The sequence below is a fragment of the Orussus abietinus genome, unplaced genomic scaffold (assembly GCF_000612105.2).
Source record: "Orussus abietinus isolate OABI.00-Male unplaced genomic scaffold, Oabi_2.0 scaffold5, whole genome shotgun sequence".
Lineage (NCBI taxonomy): Eukaryota > Metazoa > Arthropoda > Insecta > Hymenoptera > Orussidae > Orussus > Orussus abietinus.
In genome coordinates this window covers 1453413-1474606 of record NW_019394929.1, presented here as the reverse complement: position 1 = coordinate 1474606, position 21194 = coordinate 1453413, and the positions used below count along the sequence as shown (strand labels likewise).

General features: G+C 43.7%; 5 protein-coding genes and 1 long non-coding RNA gene across 16 annotated transcripts in view; 4 read left to right on the top strand and 2 right to left on the bottom strand.

The window, feature by feature from the left end:
• Window positions 1-30: 30 nt before the first annotated feature.
• On the top strand, window positions 31-12972 carry LOC105701199 (F-actin-uncapping protein LRRC16A). Of its 5 annotated transcripts, none has more exons than XM_023433508.1 (24): window positions 31-204; window positions 547-644; window positions 712-762; window positions 883-1076; window positions 1146-1323; window positions 1388-1626; window positions 1707-1801; window positions 2088-2129; window positions 2358-2545; window positions 2644-2721; window positions 2814-3147; window positions 3226-3622; window positions 3701-4019; window positions 4093-4206; window positions 4286-4491; window positions 4578-4665; window positions 4735-4959; window positions 5201-5342; window positions 5424-5673; window positions 5791-6569; window positions 6638-6877; window positions 7072-7136; window positions 7376-7537; window positions 12855-12972. In XM_023433508.1, exons 1-23 carry the CDS (start codon window positions 168-170, stop codon window positions 7487-7489), a joined length of 4473 nt encoding a protein of 1490 aa, XP_023289276.1. In that variant the 5' UTR covers window positions 31-167; the 3' UTR covers window positions 7490-7537; window positions 12855-12972. The 5 variants fall into 5 exon arrangements, with proteins under 5 accessions (XP_023289276.1, XP_012283155.1, XP_023289275.1 ...); XM_012427732.2 differs by lacking the exon at window positions 12855-12972 and having other exon boundaries at window positions 5791-6398; window positions 6474-6569; window positions 7376-11854; XM_023433507.1 differs by lacking the exon at window positions 12855-12972 and having other exon boundaries at window positions 7376-11854.
• On the top strand, window positions 12965-14313 carry LOC105701203 (uncharacterized protein C20orf24 homolog). Its single transcript, XM_012427747.2, has 4 exons — window positions 12965-13181; window positions 13266-13369; window positions 13447-13576; window positions 13671-14313. The coding sequence occupies exons 1-4, from the start codon at window positions 13083-13085 to the stop codon at window positions 13710-13712; spliced, it is 375 nt and encodes a 124-aa protein (XP_012283170.1). The 5' UTR covers window positions 12965-13082; the 3' UTR covers window positions 13713-14313.
• LOC105701202 (TP53-regulating kinase) lies at window positions 14310-17130 on the bottom strand. 7 transcript variants are annotated; one of them, XM_012427742.2, is made up of 3 exons: window positions 17044-17130; window positions 15057-15287; window positions 14310-14971 (listed from the first exon to the last, which is right to left on the bottom strand). In XM_012427742.2, exons 2-3 carry the CDS (start codon window positions 15250-15252, stop codon window positions 14454-14456), a joined length of 714 nt encoding a protein of 237 aa, XP_012283165.1. In that variant the 5' UTR covers window positions 15253-15287; window positions 17044-17130; the 3' UTR covers window positions 14310-14453. The 7 variants fall into 7 exon arrangements, with proteins under 7 accessions (XP_012283165.1, XP_012283166.1, XP_012283163.1 ...); XM_012427743.2 differs by lacking the exon at window positions 17044-17130 and adding an exon at window positions 16634-16708; XM_012427740.2 differs by lacking the exon at window positions 17044-17130 and adding an exon at window positions 16260-16439.
• LOC105701201 lies at window positions 15484-17400 on the top strand. Its single transcript, XM_012427738.2, has 2 exons — window positions 15484-16148; window positions 16673-17400. Exons 1-2 carry the CDS (start codon window positions 15998-16000, stop codon window positions 17329-17331), a joined length of 810 nt encoding a protein of 269 aa, XP_012283161.1. The 5' UTR covers window positions 15484-15997; the 3' UTR covers window positions 17332-17400.
• Window positions 17150-21194, bottom strand: part of LOC105701205 — a 5718-nt gene continuing 1673 nt past the window's right edge. The window contains exons 2-3 of the long non-coding RNA XR_001104187.1: window positions 17394-17993; window positions 17150-17279 (exon numbers count right to left, since the gene is read on the bottom strand). This is a non-coding gene — a long non-coding RNA (uncharacterized LOC105701205). The remainder of the gene's footprint in view (window positions 17280-17393; window positions 17994-21194) is intronic.
• Window positions 19443-21194, top strand: part of LOC105701200 (rab11 family-interacting protein 4A) — a 15933-nt gene continuing 14181 nt past the window's right edge. The window contains exon 1 of the mRNA XM_012427737.2: window positions 19443-19704. The gene's annotated coding sequence lies outside the window, so the exon portion shown is untranslated. The remainder of the gene's footprint in view (window positions 19705-21194) is intronic.

The window sequence follows — 21194 nt, the reverse complement described above, 5'->3', positions numbered from 1 at the left end:
AACTCGGACCAGGTGCAACATGGCGGCTGCTCTGTCTCGTCTTTTCGCGACTCCGTCTTGTCTAAAATCTTCCTCAGCGGCCTGCTAATGTTCTCGATTGGGTTTTCGACGACAGGGACGATGTCGTAAATGGGCCGCTCGCCAATCTGCAGAAAGGACGCTCCAAAATGTCAACTAGGTCGCAGCTCACTAAGGATTTAAACGGTGGGTTCCTCGGCCCGGGGTGTTTACGTTATGTACTCTGTCATCGATGTGTCACCCAGTAATTTCGGATTTCCTTAACCCACCTTAGTATTTTTTCCCCCTTTTCATGTGATATCGTGTTTCAACAAGTTTCAACCTGCTTTGTATCGGCCTCATATAATACTCTTGCGTTTAATATTGTCCATCATGCTTTGAGATTGTAATGGTATGGAATGGAGTGGATTACTCATTGATTTAGATTAATTGACAGCACAGTGGATCTTAAATTGCTGCTCTAACTTCGTGTCATCCTTAAAGAAAATTAAAAACGGTTAATATTATTTTTTTATTAAATGCTTGCAGAATCTGTCAAGGCACTGCTGGGTAAACATGTCAAGATATTACTGAAAAATGTTGTGAAGTTAGAGACCAAGCCAGATAAATTGGAGAACCGGGTTCTGGTAAATGTCTTTAACAATGTTTACTGACGTCGGCGAAGCCGTGCATTTCAGCAATTTTTGTTTCCAGGTGTTTTCACCATGTCGCTTGTTCCTCCTTACTGCAAAGGTGCCTACAAGGGTGAGTTTGAGGCACTAAGATCTATTTAGAAATGTTTCCTACATGAGAGAATATAAATAAGCATTAAGTTTCTACGATCGTGTGTATATTATCGTGAAGAGAATTTGATTTTTTCTTCAGATCGATTGCCATTTTCATTATTTGGAAATAACGTCGGTGGAGTCAAAGAGAGCGAACCAATTATGCTTGACTGTCGGAGAAAGGATTTACAGTTTTACTACAACAGGATCGGGTGCAGACACGGTAGAAGTGGATGCGATGATCGAGGCTTTGCATACTGCAATTCGGAACATCTTTCCGACGGTGCCATTAAAGTATGTATCCACGGTGATGTAGACAGAGTTAAATTTGTTTAATTTATTGACATTGTATGTCTTCTTCAGCTATATAATCCGAAAAATAGAAATAATACCAGCGAGCAGGTTGCAAAGCATAAGAGGTAGCGAATTGGCACGAAGTACAGAGGCAACGAGACATACCGGACCATGTGGAGGGTTTTCCACGCAATACGCATGCATGTGCGATTTGCATGGCGTGCCGTACCGAGAGGAAGTCGCATGGGTAATTGACTAATTATAATTCTTTACTTTATAAATTTAATATTCAATGTGTATTTTAATTTCAGGACGTCGACACGATATATTTATCACATGACACTCGAGAGCTGAATTTAAGGGACTTCGATCATCTAGAGCAGAAGGACTTGGTTCCGATAATATCGGCCTTAGAGTACAATACATGGTTTACCAAATTAAGAGCGTCACACTTAAAGCTGAGTCACGAGCCTTTAGAAAGATTGCTTCATGTAATGCGGAGATCCCTCTCCATTCAGGAAATCTACTTAGATAACCTAGGGATTAAATGGTAAAGAAAAGCTTGATATACTCTATTCGCATGTCCTTTAACTGCGAAATTAATAACAATGCGATTTATTTAATTTACAGGGATTTTGCGCACAAATTGTCCTTGGCACTAATCTCAAATGTTAATACGATTTTGCACACAATAGATCTATCCTGTAACACCATTGAAGATAAAGGTAATATCCCATTCCGCATTCGGTAATTGAAGCTTAAAGTACAGTAAGATTGTGATTTAAAAATTATCAATGCCTAAAGAACAATATCATGTAACGTTTGGCCAGTTTAAGTGCACTGTGTGTGATTGATTTAATTCAAAATATTTCACGCAACGTTCTTTCGTGTTGCCCTTTGATTCCGTACTTGACCTTGTGTCAAGTTCTCTCGATTATGCAAATTTTAAGCCGACATAGTGCCTCGATTCGCTCGATTTAATCTCCATGTAATCCTTTTATATTTTTGTAGGAGCCTCTAGCTTGTGTGGGATAATAGCAAAGTTAATGCAAGGTGTGCAAAGAACAATCTTCCTCATAACGCGTCACGCTTATTTCCTCGCTTGTACATTGGTCTAGTATGCTTTAAATGCTTCTTCACTTACCTGAATCATAATGTCTTTTAACATTTAGAACCCTCTTCATTAAATTTCAGTCTCGCAGTAATACACGTAGTGCTTGCGTCTCAACAGTACCAACTAATTTTAAGGTATTTTAACAAACCATAATTATAACTTTAAAGGCGCGACACATCTGAGTGGTCCCATTGGTAAGCTGCCCAAAGGTTTACAAAAGCTCAACTTGGCACACTGTGGATTAACAGGAAAGGGCGTTGGCCAGATTGCCCATGCATTGAGTCTAAATAGAAGCATGCCGACTAGTCTCCAATATCTGAACCTCTCAGGGAATACACTGAAGGATGATATCAATGTACGTAAGAGAAGAAATTGAACCTACGTACAAGATCACTCTTTGCAGTCGATGAGTGAAAATAACAGCAAAGTCTAATCGGTGAATGATATTTCCAGAATCTGTGTAACTTCTTGGCGCAACCAAATAATCTCACTCACTTAGACCTCAGTAGTACGGACACCACTTTGGAATGTGTAAGTACTTAATTTATGTTGCTTGGTTATGTTTATTTAACGACTACAAAATTATTTTGGTAATCGTAATACATTTTTTTTTTTTTTGACAGCTGTTCGGTGCTCTATTGAGGGGTTGTGCGACCAATCTAGTCCACTTAAACGTCGCACGCAATTCCTTCGCTAGCAAGAAGACCAAAGAGATACCTCCCAGCTTTAAGCAATTTTTTACAGCAACACTGTCGTTGAAGTATTTGAACATTTCGTATTGCAAGCTACCCTTGGAAGCGCTCAAGCATCTTCTCCTAGGACTGGCTTGCAACGAAAGCACCGTTGGCCTGGAACTCGATATGAGTGGTAACAATCTGGGTTCGATGGGTGCACATGTTCTGGAATCATGCATTCATGGTGTTCGATGCATAGCTTCTTTGGATATCTCGGAAAGCAGTATGCGTCCATTTTCGAAAAATGCATAAATAATTTTGTGAGGTCACAATTTATATTGTAAATATATAATTTTTACAGATATGGACGTCGATCTAGCACAGGCCATAACTGCTGTTGGGAAAAATAAATCCATCAAGCAGCTCTACATGGGTCGTAACACCGTCGGAATGAAGAACAAGCACATCGCTGTGGTGATGGATGCTCTGGTGACGATGATCCAGGAAGACGACTGTGTCCTGCAAGCTCTGCATTTACCGGACTCCAGATTAAAAGGAGACCTGTACAACTTGATCAATGCTCTCGGTAGCAACACGTGTCTTCACACCCTGGACATCAGTGGCAATCAGATCGGCGATCCTGGAGCTCGGCTACTGGCCAAAGCACTGCAGATAAATAACCACCTGAAGAGCATTATCTACGATAGGAATAACATTACTCTTCAAGGATATGGAGACATCGTTCATGCCTTGGAAAAGTACGATTAAAAAATTCCGTTCATGTCAATCGATGATCTGGTCAGATTTGAAGTTATGTTAATTAAATACCTTTTCAGGAATTACAGCGTGAGATACATGCCTTTCCCTATCTACGATCTTCAACCTTGCATGAAGACCTCGGCAGATAAGACGGAACAAATCGCGAAAAAAATACAAGAACTTCTTCAACGAAATGTCACGCCCTGCAAGTACAGCCATGGCCAGGCGTTTAGACTTCAGCAAGGTTTCCTGCTGAGTTCTACGCAACAGATGGTGGATCGGCTAGTCGTTCAAACTCAAGACACCATCGAGACATTGGCTGCAGAAAGTTGTGACGCGAATAACGACATCAATTATGCAACGGGTCTTATTCAAGACGCCGATAATTCGAAGCAGGTAAAAATTAGCGATAGCGGTTTCGGAATGGCTGTAACATATTGTTTATTAATTATTAATTATTTGTTTCCAGCTATTACCGAGGTTACATGAAGTTCTGCAGAGACGAGATGAAAATAATCCTATCGAGCTGAAGCTACATAACGTGGCCGATGAAATTCACAAAGTAGTCACTGCGTACTTACAGGTACGTTGAATTAATTTGTGTTAAATAAATTAAGGAAAGATGAGGAAATGATCGTTAATTCTTCTTTGCTTCAATGTAGGATTCTTTGGAAGCAATGTTGAAGTGTGCACACGAGCAGTGTCCAACAGTGCTTTCGCAGACTGTAATTAGAGGCGAGGACAGTGAGCCAACATCTGTTGAAAATGATCTTAGGAATTCCTGTAAAGAGAAAAATGTGATTAATCCTGAATTCGTTCAGACTACCGTTACAGAACAAGCTGGCGCTGATATCATTAACAGGGTTAAGTAAGTTCATCCACAAATGATTGCGAATGACAGTTTTTTTTTCAGTTATATTTTTTTTACAATGTGCTTTTTTTTTTCCATTGCAGTGAATTGAACCTAGCTGTGGCAGCTCATGTTTCCGACAAGGTGACAGATGAAGTGATCGAATCATTATCTCGAAGCTATAAAACATTGGTAAGTATACACACCATTTTGGTGATTGATTAAATCAGTACATCAATGTACAGTAAAGTATTTTCGCAGATCGGAGACTGTGAAAACAGAACTAGAAGTAGCACCCCCGACGTACTGAGGCCTAGTGCTGGTTCCATGAGTAGTGGAAGTGTCATTGGAATTGGCAGTGCAGCTGGTGTATCGATGACTCTTATCGGAGGGAGGGCAAGTCTTGTTTCGGAGGAGGACTGTCCACCGGATCCATATTCTCTGGTCAACACCATGGTACCGCATTCCAATGACCAGTCACCAATGGTAAGAGTATATTTCCTCTGGAATAAACTTAAAAATATTCAGTTTTAATCGAGATACTTTTCCTCACATGTCTTGCACAGAAATTGGAATATCTGAATCTTGTGAGTAATATTTATGTGCAAAAGCTGATTTATCTTTATTTTGTGATAGAAAAAAAAATGACGTATATAATGCGATCAATATGTAAATTATTGAGTTTCATACATTCTGGTCATATAATCAATCACTGTCCTCTGAATAGGCTACTCCGCACTTGTCTAACAAGCGGAAGAGTTTGCACGGGAGGAAGTTGAGGCCAAAGTCAGTGGTAGACTCGGTCGAAGGTCTTTCTGCTGATGATATTCCAGATTTACTCCCATCGTTACCAAAAAGCCAGGCGGAAGGTAATTTGCCTACATTCCCCTGGTGCAAGGAATATTCTTTCTGTTTTTTTTTTCTCTCTAAGGAAGTATCTATTTTTACAGCGATATCAGAGAATGAACACTCATTGACGGAGTCATTGGATTCAGTCTCGGAGTTACCTCACACTGTTGGCCAACAGTTGCAGCATCTGGTGAAGTCGAGGCCCCGGAGGGCGAAAACCAGGGCACCTACTAGACCGATGTTGAAGCCTGATCAACTTGTCGATGGACTGGCGCTTGGAGAAGGTCTCGATGTGTTCTTCAGACCTACCACACCGACCACCCCACTGGTATCTCCAACTAGTGACGATAGGTAATGCTGACAGATTCAAGCATAAGATTGTGAATTTAGATAAATATTGATTTATTACTATTTCTTTCGCTCGTTTTCTCCTTATTATTAATATTATCTCGTAATGTTTATTCGTAGTTCTTTGCACACATTCCCAACGGATGGCAGTCCTAACCTCTCATTGGCAAGTCACAAAAGTATACCGCCAGAATTTGACAAGAAGCATGGTTGTAACTCTCCGATGTTAAAAACACTTCTGGAACCGACACCTCGTTCGAGATCGAGTGATAATTTGGAAAAGTTTTCTCCCCTGGTGGGTCGAAGGTCACAGGGTGATTCACCATTGACTGCATCTCCACTGGCTCGCAGGAACACTACGGAGAGTAGCCAGAATTATGAAAGAAATGGTCCAAAGACTGACTTTGCTAGAGATGCTAGTGGCAACGGTACAAAGGATGGTATAGATGTTTCCAAGCGTAGTACTTTACCCATCGCTGGATCTGGATCGATGACTCGAGGCTCAAGAGACTCCTCCGTAGAAGAAAATAATAGAACTTCACAATGCACCAGCGGTCCTGGGTTAAAGGAGGACACCAGGACTCCGGTTGCGGGTAGGGAGGCGGAGAATAAGAAGAATTTGAAGAAGACCTCGGAGACTGATAAATCTGGTCAATTGATTCCATCGGTGAAACTCAGGTCTACTGGGTTTGATCTGAGGAGTCCAACCAACGGTGGTGGTACCAAAGGTAACGGTTCGGATACGGCCAAGTCCCCAATTCTGAAACCTGCCATGAGGACTGATAACTCTTCGAGTGATCTAGGAAAAAACAATGGTGGAAATTCGAAGACCAAACCTGCCCCTCCGGCGACTGCACCTAAGCCTAGGCCCTGGAGCATGGCTGCGGACAGAAAGTCTGGTGAGCTGAAAGTCTGTCATCGTTTATTTATTAAAATAACAGGACAATAACTACTCTTTCGATCCTAGGTGAGTTTAATCTTCTCAGCGATGGATCCAGTCCTAACACCTCAGCAGGGAACACCCCAGACTCCGGAGATGCTCTTGATGAATCGACAGATAGTGGAGTCAGTGGGCCAGCTTCGCTGCCCCCAACCCTGTCGACAAGTAGTACGGCAAGTTCGTTGAGCAATACCAGCGTTGAGAAAAGATCAGTTAGAGAACTTGCTGCTAGTCTGAACAAAGGGAAGGCGGAAAGGAAAGAAAATGGTGAGTATACCCCGTAGTCCATGCATTGCATTCAACGATTCATGCCTCATATGCATCGGTGCACATGTCGCATAGGTACTAATATCACTGGCACATATTTTATTATAACTAATTAAAATTTTTTTTAATTTATCGTACGCTTGTGCATGAAAGGCCTGGAGTCTCAATTAGATTCGCTGTAAATATCGTTTTAGAACTCACCGCACCTGCTGCATGGAGATCGGTACTTCACCGCTCTGTCGACCGAACGACCTTCAAGGTATTTTGTTGATTTGGTTTTATTTCGTTAATTTCGCGCGCCAGAGTTTATTTTCGTTTTTTATTTCGTTCGATTCATAAGCTGTTTCCTGGACTGCATTTTTGCTTCGCTGAGCCCTGTACTTTGTACATAGTTATTCGTCTGTTTAATGGGATATGTCAAAATGTACCGTGCTATGATCCTGTCTAGCCGGGTGGATAAAATGTTCATTTCAAGGATAGTAATGTACCGATTTTCAGGCAACGGAAGCGCCGAAAACGGTTGAGGATTCCGGACCAAATGTTAAACTTCGACGAACTTCGTTCCTACGTGATTCAAACTTCAATTATGACAACGATGTGGTCGACGTTTAGCAAGAGGGCAGAATACCGATCTCGAAGGAAGGAAGTAAACGAGTCAAGGTATAAGGATCCGATCTTTCTACCAGTCTTTAAGTGTAAAGTCTTATTTCATTCGAGGATGGCACGGAGAGGAAGGTATACATTCCAATTTTACATTTGAGTGCCATAAGCGAATTAGTTTAAAGAAATGTATAGAACCGTTCGATGCACCGGTAGAGCATCGAGGGGTTCCTAAGAGGTACTAAAGTGCTCGGTCTGTCGGTTTCGATCGACCGGTCAGCCTTCGATAGTCACTACCTTCGACTTCTGAGAAGATCAACGGCTCGAATAGTCACTTTAAATCTAAAAACTTAATAACGTCGTGCCCTGATCCAAGGTCTACGCTTTTGAACCTCGTCGACTCGGGTGTACGTATGGATGTATGCACGTGGGCACGAATGCGAGCGAGTGAATCGTTATTGCGCACTTGGAGGCACGAGTACTTCCGTTAGGATTACTACTCGGCTGGGATTTTATTTTAAGGGTCGTGGAGAGCCTCTCATTAAGAGGCCCTCCTGAACGACTCGCGGTTTGTTTTAATATTCGGATGTTTATACATCGTGCGCCTGTAAATTGTTTAGCCGGGGGAGAGACTGTTTAGTGGTAGCGTTACGAAGGGCAGCAGAAATGTATTGATGATGGGGCGGTGAGTACGGTGGAGCACAGATGAGAAACGCAATACGAGTTTGTTCGACACCGATTTTTGGGTCTCTCTTCTACGAGCTCATAATTTACGTAGGAGTCGGTTACTGATTGTACTTAGGAGTTCGGCAGAGGGGACAATTAGGCATGATCATTACCGACCGTTTACAACGATGCTCCACTGTGTACCTCTGCCTTTATCCACGCGTCGATAGACTGCTACCGATCTCGATGTAACAAAGTGCCTGTTGCGTAATGATTACGAGAACGACTTAGGTTTTCATCGTTGTTGACTCGTTTGGACTAACGTTGGCACTCTTTTCGCAAGCGGGACAATCTGTCGAGAGTGAGAGCAAATCTGAGTTCTTCCCGAGTGGTGGATTAATTATAAATTAAAGATTCTCATCGGCGCCTTATTTGCAAGGAATTTCTCATCGGAAGTTGCCGTCGAGCTTTTGATATCTCTAATTTTTATACGTTTTCGAGGTGCCGAGTACAGATCTCTTTTCAGTTTGTACGGTCGTGCGTACTTCTCCTAATTAATGGCAGGCCTGTGACTTTTAAAAACGGTTAATTTAGGCGTTCTGAAGCCTTTTCTTGGGGTGGTGTACGAAGGTGCTTTTTTCCCTTTCTTGTCGACAGATTATTAGGAACCGTGAGCGGATCTCTTGCGTATGTAGGAATGATAAACGCGGAAAACCGCGTAGCACCCAACGATAGCTTTAATGCAGAGAGTCGGAGATTCTTCGAGGTCTCTTTAAATATTTAAAAAGCAATCCTGTCCTTCGTGCAATTTACCCTCGATTGGTCTTCTGCCAGCAGCGTATGTACATACATATGTATAAAAAGTTAATGTACTAGGTGAACTAATCGGACACGTAGAAGGCTGGGTTTGCGCAGCTGGATTAACTTCTTCCGAGGTCTTAATTTAGCTCTTATTAAGGATGCAGAAGAATTGTGATATTCTGCCTTCGATGAGTGTGCAGAATGTGCTGTTAACGATTTCTTTCGTTTTATACACTGTAGGAATGTTAATCAAATTTTCTTAAAGCTAAGCGAAGATGTTGAGCCTGCGCAAACCCACTGAAACTAGTGTTCGGTGCAGTTTAGCGTAAGCTTTACTTCAAGTAGTGCCCATACCGAATGAATTCAACGGTGCTACTTGACAAGTCACTAATGGGCTCCGCTTCTGAAAAGCTGCTTCCGATTCGCAGGCTCTCATTAACTGTAAATAATAGGCAGCTTCGATATATTTATAAAACTCGTTTACAACATTCTGATAAGTACTCAAGAGACTTTGGCCTAAGGTTCTTAAGAGCGCTTTCGAGATCGAGGGAGCATTTCCGAAGTGTCCTGATAATCGTGTTTCGAGGCTTTCAATGGCACCGTTCCAATGTAATCGCTGTGTTCTTTTGATTAGGTTCACACGATTGTGTCTTTGTATATATACATAGAAGTGGTATTGCATGTTAAACAATGGAAAGTATAGATTTCGTAGTGAAAGCGAGTATACATATAATTAATGGTTTTATATCGAGTATATTGAGTGCGTGTGTAAGCCCTAGGACATTTACTACTAAACAGAGCGTTGTCTATAATAGCCTAAATTAATTATTCTCGATCGCTCCTTATTGTCCTAATACCTCGCTAAAATGCAGTCTAATTACTTCTCCTTTTTATGCTGTTTACTGCTCTGATAGTAAGTGCCCTAAGGTGCAAGCCCTAATTCATATTGAAGTGTATGTCCCGCAATGCTACGCAAATTTCTTTCGTCGCTCTTATAAAGAATCAAACATCGAAGAACTTGACGAGTCATCGGTTAGATTATTTTTAATTTCTCCCAGGGTATGAGCACTGCTCAGGGTTGTTCTTACGAGCACTTTTCATAAATCCAAGTACTTTAATAATCATCTGAATAATCTAACGCACTAAGTTCTTATTTATTTATTTCTTTTATTTGTTAGAATGCAATACGCTTATGCTTTGCTTATTTATTTGTACATAATGTTATATATAAGAATTCCACTCCGATATATGGGTGAGGCATCTGAATGTCATGAATGGTGTCGTTCTGCAGGAACATCCGAAACGCTTCCTGTAAAATAATAATTAGAGGTTATGTATGATTTTATTGAATATCGTAATACTCTCCTCAATGGTGATCCGATATTTTCGTATGCAACATTAACACCTCTTGTGCTACAGTGTTTTTGTTTATTTGTTACAGCGCATAATTATATCTTGTTTCGTTGTATGTAAAAGAGATATTTTAAGTACGTTTCGATTATATATTTTTATTTATGTCTTATTTTACTTTCTCGTGTACTTGACCAGATCGATACTTACCGTAGCATAAGTATCTGTACAGGAACATTAAGGATCCATTAATCTGACTGCTTTTTCGATCGCCTTTTATTCATTGTACATAACTGTTTTTGTCACCTACGTATTATTACGTTTTTCAGCTTATTCAAAAACTGCATATGTATGCTTTAGTTAAGTGTAACGACTTGCTGCCCCGATAAGATTCAATATAAATAATTTGCGTAAAGTTCTTCGAATGTTGTGTACTGAATGTTTTGGTCTGAAAATCCGAGTGATTTTGTTTGCACGAAAAAATTCTGTCAACTGGTCGATCGAATTTTGAGGGCTGCAAAGAAATCGCTCCGATCTTCTGGCCTAGCTAAAACGCGACAATATGCCACACTGTTGAACGAAAGAAAATTTGGGTAGATTAATGGACGAGTTAAGCTAACGCTGTATATGTATGAAACTTCCATGTAATATCAACCGAATCAGTATGATAAAGGGTAGTTAATTAAGAATAGAGACGGTAACTTGAGAACGGGAAGAATCGCGAGGCCTCTGCATCGATGACAAAATTAATTGCTGAAACGCATTTCCGCAAAAGTGTTGCATACCGTATTCGATTAAGTCATTTAGAGTATTGCACGAGAGCGAATCCATGTATAGAAAATTTTCGCTGGCATGCCCGTCTGTTACAGAAGTCTTATTTTCGGAGAAATTTGACACCCACTGTCAATAGTCCATTGATTATCCGATAGTCACATTACCGTTAGGGTTACTACAGCATCTTCGATATTTTTAGAAAATACTTTACATAAAAAATTTCTCACTGCACTAAATCAACAACGAATCATGAGTTATGGATTTCTCTAAAAAAAAAATATCGAAACGTGGATGGCTGGACAACTATATAAGAATAATATTATAAATAGCGTAGACGATGAAGATGTCAATTGCTTTGGTAATGATTTTTCTCGTTGTACAAGCCTCGTGATTTGTTATTTCATGCATTATTACAGGACAGTTGGCTACGTATAATATCTGGGAGTGCAAGATTTTTCACACTCTACCTTCTTTTCTGCTCTTTCTGCAAAATAGAAAGATTAGGATGACGAAACGTTTGGTACTCTCGATACCACGTTTGGACGACTACGATGCAAAGTAATAACCTATAAAGACCTGACAATGATATTTATTCTCATGCGATGAGAATGTTTTGCGTATGCGAATTTTTCTTTATGTACATGCGTACACGTCTGCCATTGTAATTACATTACAGGTGATCTTCTCTCACGTGGCGATATAAGAAGCGAGCTAATTATGCAATTGGAGAATTATTTTGCAAAACATTCTCTACGCCTGGGTCAAATTTTAGGAACTTACCAGAATCGTCCTAGAAGCCCGTGCTTGACTTTCGATGTTTACACAAGATTTACCTAGTTTGTACACTGCAATAGGATCGCGTAGCATTTGTTGTATGTACCCGTGCCAAATTTTTGGGAGACCGATAAGTGCTACATTTTTTAACCTAGTCGAAGTAACGAATTCGATGAATTGTGCTTCGCACCAAAAGGGCCTCGAAACTGGAATTTAGCTTGTGCCAAATTTTACAAAGTAAGCACGCACACACGGAACTGCCCAACCTGGTAGAACAAATAGAATTACCAACAGCCGCCTATAAACCAACAATTGCGAAAAGAAAAAAGACGCAAGGCCTTACAGAAATTTTCGTGTATCACATGTATCGCTAGCTTGCAAAAATCTCACAATTGGAAAGGCACACAATCCTCACTGCCTCTCGGGACATTGTGTTCACTCTTACATTTTTTAATATTTGAAGCCGTTCACAATTATATTCCTTGCTTCGGATGCTCATGGGAGAGCCGCCTGTAAAGTATGACACGTGGTATTCGCATTCGCGTAGAAATTTATAAATATATACATAGACATACACGTGTGCGAGAAAAATTGTATGCGAGAATGAGGATGAAACTAACGAGGAGCGGAATACCTGTATGCATTTGCGCGTGCGTGCTCCGTATTTATACATATATACATATACATATATTTTAACTCGACCTTATACATTCCTGTATTTACGCGCTCCGTATAAATATGACGTTGTATTGTATCACTGGTTTATTTTAAGCCTCCGTGGCCACAAGATTGAACGTCGTTTACGTTGTTCTAACCATCCATTCTTCCGTACCCTGGAAGCCCGATATGACATATTACTTATAGAAATATCGCGGTATAACCGGTATTAGAAATAAAGATTCAGTGAGGAAATCATGATCAAACGTTAGTATTAATTCAGATTTTCTGCTTGTGTTATTGACACTAAAATCGTTCTGTGCAGTCAGTTTATATGTTTTATTTTTAATTTTAGCGCCAACAGAACTGTATGTCATCGTTTACGTGTTTAAACATATATATCTATGGTTTAGGCCGTGCGGCACTGTGGGGCCGAGCGGGGTAGGCAAGTGGAGGGGGAAAAAATCACGCTGCGGGATTTTTGGAGGGGAAAGTCGTGCGGGATTTCTGGCAGTATTGGGCTGGATCTGTTCGCGAATCGTTCACAAGTAATAAGGATTTAGTGAATTGTCGAAAGAAAGAGATGTCACGGGTGAAATCAGACAAACTGGGAAATGGCGGAAAATGTGAATTCAGTGTATGGTCGCGGGCGATTACTGCGAATTCTCAGTGGCCAGACAAGGTAAACATAACCTCAACGTCACCTCATGATCTAGTTCAACACTCGACTCCGATGTTTTACATATTGCTGATTTTGTATTTTTAGGACGAATTCCTCGACGTCATATACTGGTCACGTCAGGTGATCGGAATCATCGTTGGAATTATATGGGGTCTGATACCCTTAAAGGGTTTTGTAGCTCTGTTGTTGTGAGTAATATAAAGAAACGACGATTCGTAAGTTCAGAGAGCGGGAATAAGTAAATTAAAAATGCTCGATGTCTTAGGTTTGTTCTAGTCAATGCAGGAGCGATGTACGTATACTTTAGTAGTTATCAACAAGTCGACGAGGAAGAATATGGCGGTGCTTGGGAATTAACGAAAGAAGGGTTCATGACCTCATTTGCTGGGTTTTTGGTAAGAGGCATTGCAGAGATTGTAATAGATTTCGCAATTTTTCTAAGTTTTGGGTATGTGTGACAACTCAATCGTTTTTTTACATACATTGCAGGTTACGTGGATCATTATATATTCTGGTCTGCATTTTGACTGACTCGATTTCACTCGATCTAGACTTTGAAGGAACAGTGACAAGAATGCTAAAATCACAGAAACTCTAGACAAGGTTGTGATGTGTGACATCTACGTTGCAATCAGTGATGTGAATAATGGAGAACTAAGTACAAGTTCAGCAATTCGAATGCTATATAAGGATAAGAGTTTTTTAAATCCAGCCTAGAACATAAATAGATTAAGTAAAATTGACTTTATTGCTATGAAACTATAGTCCTTGATACATTCTCAAAATGCCACCTGAAGGTATTCTTACCTAGACTTAAAATACTAAGGACACTTAGTAATATTTATACATTCGATGTTCACATTTGGACAACGGTATCTAAAGACTTCCATCTGTGTAATATCCCTGTCAATAATTCGTATAAGGGCATTCAATATGTTGGATTATTACTTTACACCGTTATCGCAATAACCGTGTTAAGTAGACTGATGCTTTTGAGTCAAGTATTTTTTTAATCCTAATACTGGACAAACAATGGTGCTGGCAAATGAAACTTTTTCTCTTTAGTTATATTCACATAAAATAAGATCTGTTGTTCGGTTAGACACTGAAGAAAATAAAACCATGCAATCTATTGCAATATTTTATTTTATTTAAGAAATCTCCACTCTCTAGTTTCAAAAATATTTTCCAAACAGCTCCAAATAGTGTTTCACGAATTGTACTTAGCAGATATTTCTCTGTCTCGATTAAAAAAATAATTTTAACCAGCTATCAGCCAATCATTAATCGCTTACGACCACGTGCCTGTACTTCCTTGTACTTAGCGATCACTTCCGCCTTACTCTTCTCTGTGCAGAATTTCTGGTAGTTCATCAAAATCAGAGGAAATAACTCAGGTATTTCGGAGTGAGCACTCACCAAGGACCGTTCCAAAACATACAAGTCCACGGCCTTGTCTTCGATGGTCGACTCGACTCGTGCCAAACCAAAATCCACCATGACGAACTCTCCCAAAGTTTCTTGATCTCCAGAAGAGGAGACTTCGTGTCTCGGATTTCTGATTAAAATATTCGAAGTGGTAAGATCTCCATGGATGATATTCTTGGAATGTAGCCTCGCTATTAGGGTTCCCAAGGTCCGGCCAATAGATTTGGTCACGTGATTGACATTGTCCTTCCCGGTGACATAATTCTCAATGTAATTCTTGAGTGTCACTGAGTTTTCGATGTACTCCATAAATATACATCGCCTCTCGAAGTCAACCAGGAATATCGCTGGCGTCACCACTCCTTAAAATAAAGGGTCCATGAATCTCAGCCAACTGGACGATGGAGATCACTTTGTACCTCAAGTATACAATCTCTATTAATCTACCTGCTGCCTTTGCGCGAACTATGGCGCGTGCCTCGGCTTTGATTCGTTCTTTGGTCAAAGTCTTGTCGAGATCAGGGTGTCTGTACTTCTTGACGAATCTCTCCTTCAGGAGTGCCTGCCTCCCCAAATAACTTCCTTTATACAGCCTGGCTTCCGCGCCCTGTGCGATCAATTCGAAACCGTCACGCATCCCCATTTCCCCGGACGCCGCAGCTAGACGACTCTCGATCTCTGAAAAAAAAAAAAAAAGTCCGATCACGTCATGCCTTTTCCATTTTCACAGGATCCTTGGGGCATTACCATCCTGGCATTGAAATATCTCCCAAGCAAAGGATCTCAAATCCGCCAGAGTACATTGTCGACGACACAAAAAAAAAACACCTTTGGTGTAAAAGAAAAGAGGTACGAACTCGTTTGGGAGGTTACCGCGTCCTAGATCAATATCGTTAAATTCCCCTGAATTTCCCTGAATTCCCTCTCAGGGTATATATAAAAAAAATGGTACGGTCCATCTCTCTCCGCCCTTATTCCGTGGATTAGGCAAGGAAGAACAAGGACGAACGTTCGGCAACCCCCGACATCGAACGACCTTGGCCGAAGGGTGTGCTCGCCCGTCGCTCGCTCGCTCACTCGCTCCTTTGGGGGAAGGGGTGGAGCAGAGGAGGGAGGAAGGGAGAGGGGAGGGCTAGGGACAGGGAGGCACTCGTGCCGACGGCGGACGGCGCGCTCACCGCTAGCGCTAGCGAGCCGAGGCCGCCGAGGCGAGGGCGAAATGCGAATCGATCGTTACTGGGCGTCCTGCGCGCTAATCGCTATCCCGGCGCTAGTATTCGCCCGTGCTTCGCTCCCATCGGTTTGCCTCTCGGCCTGGGGTGTCCCGACTCCCTTGCGACGGCAAGTGCCTCGGCCCAGGTAGCCGGAGGAGTTCCGCTCGCGCTAACATGAGAGACGAGGTGAAGATGGACGCGAATCGCTTGATCGCCGAGGTCTATAAGAGGCCGGCTCTCTGGAACCAGAGGCACATCTCGTACCACAACCGCGAGGTGACCAACCGCGTCTGGATGGAGATCGCCGCGATCTTCAAGCTCCCCAGTGCGTCTCACCTCCTAACCTATGCGGCCGCGGCGGTGATATGGATACGCGGGCGCGTGCACAAATAATGCGAGTCCCCCCCGTCGGCGACGCTTCTCGAGGGGGGTTTACCGGAAGATGGGTTTAGCGTCCGACGATCGTCGACTCACAGAGACGAGAGGCCGACGCGTCGAGGGACGCCGGCTGCCGCGTAGCTTGCATTCGCCCGGCACGTCCTCGCCCTGAAAATGCACCCGCGGAACGATCGCGGCTTTTAGGTTAGGAGCGCCCGACATAACCGCCGATGGCGGCGCGCAGGACGCGCGAGGCGAACGCAGCGCCGGGTGGAGGGTGCGGAACTACGGGGGTACAGTCGCGAGCATTAAGTCCGGCTTTAACTTAACTTTTAATTCGCCGTCAGGAATTCATGATTTACCCTAGATAACTTTTTATCGTGATCTTCAAGAGGGCGATCGTGCGCGCGCGTATCCAGGATTTCGAGGTACCTATGAACTTAGTTGCTCATGCGGGGAATGGTTTTACAGAGCCGGTCTTGAAGGCGAAATGGAAAGGTCTCCGGGATACTTTCCGGGCGGAGCTGAAGAAGGAGCAGATCTACAGGAAGAGCAAGTTCCACCGGGTGCGTCCGCTCTGGATACACTTCAAGAGTCTGCAGTTCCTGAAGGAACAGATGCTCCCCAGGCCGCCGATCTGGGAGCGAAACTCCAGGGACAACGACAGGGTCAGCGAGAGCGAGGGCGAGTCGCCGGTTCACCAAAATGGCGGCCGCGGTTCCGGCCTCGGGGACGACGCTCTCGCGGAACACCTGCTCGCCATGAACGGCGACAACTCGCCGAAGATCGTCTCCAGCGGCCACATAGACGTCAAGCAGGAGCCGATCGAGAGCTTCGAGAACCTGGAGTTCCAGAGCGTGGCGGAGAACCTCGCGGAGAACGAGATGATGCTGCAGAACATCTCGCCGGAGCAGGTGCTGATGGGGGATGGCGACTCCAGCATCGGCCTGACGGTGGACCCCCTCGAGGGTGGCCGTTTCGACGACAATTATTACTTCCTGATGAGCCTGCTGCCGCACATCAAGACTCTCCCTGCAGACCGCCGGATGCTCCTCAGAATGCAGATGCAGGAACTGGTCTACAAGGAGGTGTACAAGAAATCAGCCGGCGAAAACGCCGCGGCGCCCTGAGGGACCACCCCCGAAGAGGGTGGCCCTCGGGGATGTCGTTCCTCCACTGCGAGGAGTAGTACCTCGCTCGAAAATCGCTGCAGCGTCTCGATGGTCGGTCGTTCCAAGGGCGAGCCGAGGAAATATTCCGCCAGGAATCCCTCCCTTTATCCAGGAGAGGGCAAGTCGTCCTCGAAGACTCGCGACGGTGGAAAGACGTTATCCTGCAAACGACCTAAAGTAGTCGAGACTGCAGTTCCACGAGAAAGACGTTAATAGGGTCGTAACACGCGAATTACCTCTGAGATTAGGAGATGAATTCCCCAGGTTAATGCGCGTACTCCAGGGTTTTACTGCCGGGAAATCGCATTTTCCTATTGTCGGGGATTTTCCACCCCGCTGGGAGGGTTACTCGTCGATTCGGGGGCGCCTCCTGGGAAAATGATGAATAAATTGTACGCTTCTAATGGCACCCTGCGCATGATAATTAGAGGGGGGTAAGAATTACTTCTGGAGCTAGGAATACGAGTTTTATGGTTAGTGTTATTAATGGCATTACCTTTTCATGGGCGAACCTGGCGATCGAGGTTTCCTAGGGGATGCCAACTCGTAATTAAGGGCGGAATTATCGGTGTACTCGTGACTATGTACCGCTCGTGGGATAATGGTCCAGCATGGGTTACCTAGGCGGACGGAAATAATTTCATCAGTGCTTGAGATCTTCGACTAATGAGAGAGTTTGAAATGGCAATTGTAAATTACGATTTATCGACTTGGACGCTGATTTTTCCGCCGATCTTGTCCAGGTGACAAAGACGTTCGCTGGGAAAATGAAGAGGCTATCCTTGCATTACTCAACTAGCCAAGTAGTAGGCGATTAGTATTGTGTATTTACGCGATCGGTCCTGTCGCGTATAGTATTAAGATCGATTAGGACTCGTATAGGCTTGGAGACTCAAACTCGCTCGCGTTTATTATTTATTAAATGCCGGACGGCGTTCCGCAGTAACTCGCGCAATGTAATTTCCCAAGGAACTCCGTCCGATTGTTAAACTCCGACGACGAACAATTTGTCACGCGTGATAAGGTCTCTTTGTTTTAGATCCTAGGACTTACGTGAGCTTCGTTTAAAGCCATAGTGATGTATTTTAATATCGCGAAGGACATGCTCCCTTTTTTATCTTTCTACGTTTTTCTTTGGTAAGCGAGCTCAGGATTGTACATACAAGGAAAATATGATAGGTCGGAGGGTGTTTAAAGGAAAAAGGAAGGGGAAAAAAAAGGAGAGAAAAGAGTCCCGCAGTCTCCGAGGCGTAATCCTGCATTCTTCCGTCACGTTCCTCGTTTCGATCTAGCGCAGTTGCAGAGAGAGAGAGACCCGACATTAGGGAAGCCTAGTTGCAGAATAGCACCTTTGGGGAAGTACAAATTTTTCAATTTCTCACCTATGTATCCTCGTCATTCCCACGATTAATTAATATATTTTCAGCGTCTAGAAATACACGTGAAAGACTCACTGGCTCGTTGGTTTTTCTTCCAATACGCGTGCCCTCGCTATATACCGTTAAACATCCTCCAGGTATAAACGCGCCTTAAACCCTCTGGACCCTAAACGATACCCTCGATACCTCCCTCTGTAGAGAAACTAGGATAACGGAATTGCAATAAATATTTCAGAGCTGAATTTAAGATTCCGCGGAGCATCTTCACGGTTCTCCATGCCCGATCATCTTCGCCTTGACGAGAGAGATTCATGTAGAAATTACGCCGGGTCACCTCGAATTTCACGTGAATATGTTCACGTGAGTTACTCGACTTTGACGAGCGAGTTCACTTTCGGGCCCGTACCTTAGGGACTGCCATAATACGGGCCATGGAGTGGAAGGTTAGTGCTCCTTTGGGTTGAGGATCACTGGTACTTTCCGTACCTGCAGGTACGGCCACGGCTGTGTACACACTTATACAGTCATCCCTCCCCCGCGTCGCGACCCGTGCCCGTGTTGCGCGGCCTGCGCATGCGCACCTGTCGCTGCGTCGCCTCGTCGACCAACCGTTTCGCGTTCCACACCGCGCGCGGACCCTCAAGGTACCACCGACGGCTCAGTTCGGCACGGAGGTGAGTGGCAGACGGAGGGACGCGCTCCAAGTCGCCAGGATCGCGTCCTCTCGTGGGTCTCGCCGACTCGCGGCACGGTTCGACACGTGTCAGGTGTGGTGGCCTCGTGACGGATTCGGCGCGTAAGGTGTGCCTAGACAGTTTCCACGCTCGAGGGAGCCGCGAGAGACGTCTGCGCCGCGAGCCAGGGTGCCGAGAGATCACGGAGCCAGGCTCGCCTCGCGACTTCGGAACGCCCCTACAGCTGCTGGGAACGACCGATCGACTCGAAATAATTGGTGAGTAATCCTTGCGGGGGAACTATACTTCCTTTCTAGAAATTCGCCGGCCCGCGGTCTCCGGAATCCTCGGAAAATTAAAAGTCGCATTTCGACCGATCGCCGCTAACGGTGACAAATCGACGGGCGACATGGCGCGCGCCGTTTGAATTCCTCGGCTCCTATTGGGAAAGACACGCGATACGTACCGAATCGAAAGGGAATGGAATGTTTTTTTTTTCCTTTTATCACTTAGGGGAACGGTAATTAAATTCTCACGTCGGAGCTCTAGCGCCGCATTCGTTACGGCCAAGGGGCTTTCAAGTTTGATCGAATTGACGCGGATGCTTTGGCACGGTGATCACAATTTGCAGGTTAGATCCGAACGGTTGATGCGGTTATAGGTTTCGTGTCTGCGCATTGGAGATTATTAGAGGCAATTAGGGTGTTTATGGATCGAGGGGATGGCTTGAGAATCACTGGGAATTGTTCGGGGAAAGGTTCAGGTAATTCGTCGGGGGGAAGAAAGGTTCGCTTTTAGAGTTTATTCGAGTAAACAGCTACCTGCGAAATTATCGGAAAGTTCACGAAAATCGAGGGGAAATCCAGGCGCGAGAAATTTGAATCTCTCGCGGAGACCTAAATTCCGATACGGATTCATAGAACGAATGGCTCGGTACTTTTACCGATCGTTCCAATCGTACTGTAGATCGGGTCTTTTTACGGTTACTGGAGTTTTTTTTTATCGCGAATCTGGGTTCGAAATTTCACCGTTTCCTCTCGATAACTCGAATTCCCTTCGGTTTTATTTCCCAAGACTTTACTCTCTCGCGGTTTCCTCTCCGTCGATTTTGCCGGTTTCTTTCCGCGTGTTTTACCTCTCTGCCTTGGATTTATTTTTCCTTTACTTAAGGAAGTCCAGTGACTCGCAACGAATGCCTTAAGACTGTCTGGACGATTTGTGAAATTTTACAAATCATCAGGAATTTACGCCGCGTAATATTAAGGCATAATTAGGGAAGGCGAAGTTTGACGTCGATCGGTCGAGAACTGAATAAGCATTACGAGCATTCCATTACCGAGGGATCGAAAGAGCAATAACGTTGCGTGCTTAAGAAATGAAGCCGATCAAGGAGAAAATCGTAGTCGGCGCAGTGAGACTGGAATTTATAATGTAATAAGTTAAACCGAGTTACACGGCTCCATTCGAAGCGTGCTAAATGGAACGTCCACGGAGACCTTTGGAAAAAAAAGAAAAAATGTTATAACGCAGTTAATTCCCCCAAGCTCTTTCGCAGGCTTTTAATGTAAATATAAATTCGAGTTAAATCCCTGTACTTAACCTCGTTCATAAATCAACAATTGAAGGTAACGCAAGTAGGGGAAATTATTTAAGAGCGGTCGCTACTCGGTTCCGCGTGTAAAAGTGAAAATCTCTCGGATCGACTAAGCGAGAGAACTGTCGACGGTAGAAAATATGAGATCGTCGCTCTGAAATTATACTTTCACAC

Bases quoted from the DNA above. Each gene is read 5' to 3' on its own strand.
- LOC105701199 (XM_023433508.1), top strand. From the start codon at position 168: ATGTCAACTAGGTCGCAGCTCACTAAGGATTTAAACG. The intron at 1,802-2,087 runs GTAATATCCCAT...ATATTTTTGTAG, and splicing joins TAACACCATTGAAGATAAAG to GAGCCTCTAGCTTGTGTGGG. The intron at 5,343-5,423 runs GTAATTTGCCTA...CTATTTTTACAG, and splicing joins ACCAAAAAGCCAGGCGGAAG to CGATATCAGAGAATGAACAC.
- LOC105701203 (XM_012427747.2), top strand. From the start codon at position 13,083: ATGTCACGGGTGAAATCAGACAAACTGGGAAATGGCGGAAAATGTGAA. The intron at 13,182-13,265 runs GTAAACATAACC...TTGTATTTTTAG, and splicing joins ATTCTCAGTGGCCAGACAAG to GACGAATTCCTCGACGTCAT. The intron at 13,370-13,446 runs GTGAGTAATATA...TCGATGTCTTAG, and splicing joins GGTTTTGTAGCTCTGTTGTT to GTTTGTTCTAGTCAATGCAG.
- LOC105701202 (XM_012427742.2), bottom strand. From the start codon at position 15,252: ATGGGGATGCGTGACGGTTTCGAATTGATCGCACAGGGCGCGGAAGCC. The intron at 14,972-15,056 runs GTAGATTAATAG...CTTTATTTTAAG, and splicing joins AGTTCGCGCAAAGGCAGCAG to GAGTGGTGACGCCAGCGATA.
- LOC105701201 (XM_012427738.2), top strand. From the start codon at position 15,998: ATGAGAGACGAGGTGAAGATGGACGCGAATCGCTTGATCGCCGAGGTC. The intron at 16,149-16,672 runs GTGCGTCTCACC...ATGGTTTTACAG, and splicing joins CGCGATCTTCAAGCTCCCCA to AGCCGGTCTTGAAGGCGAAA.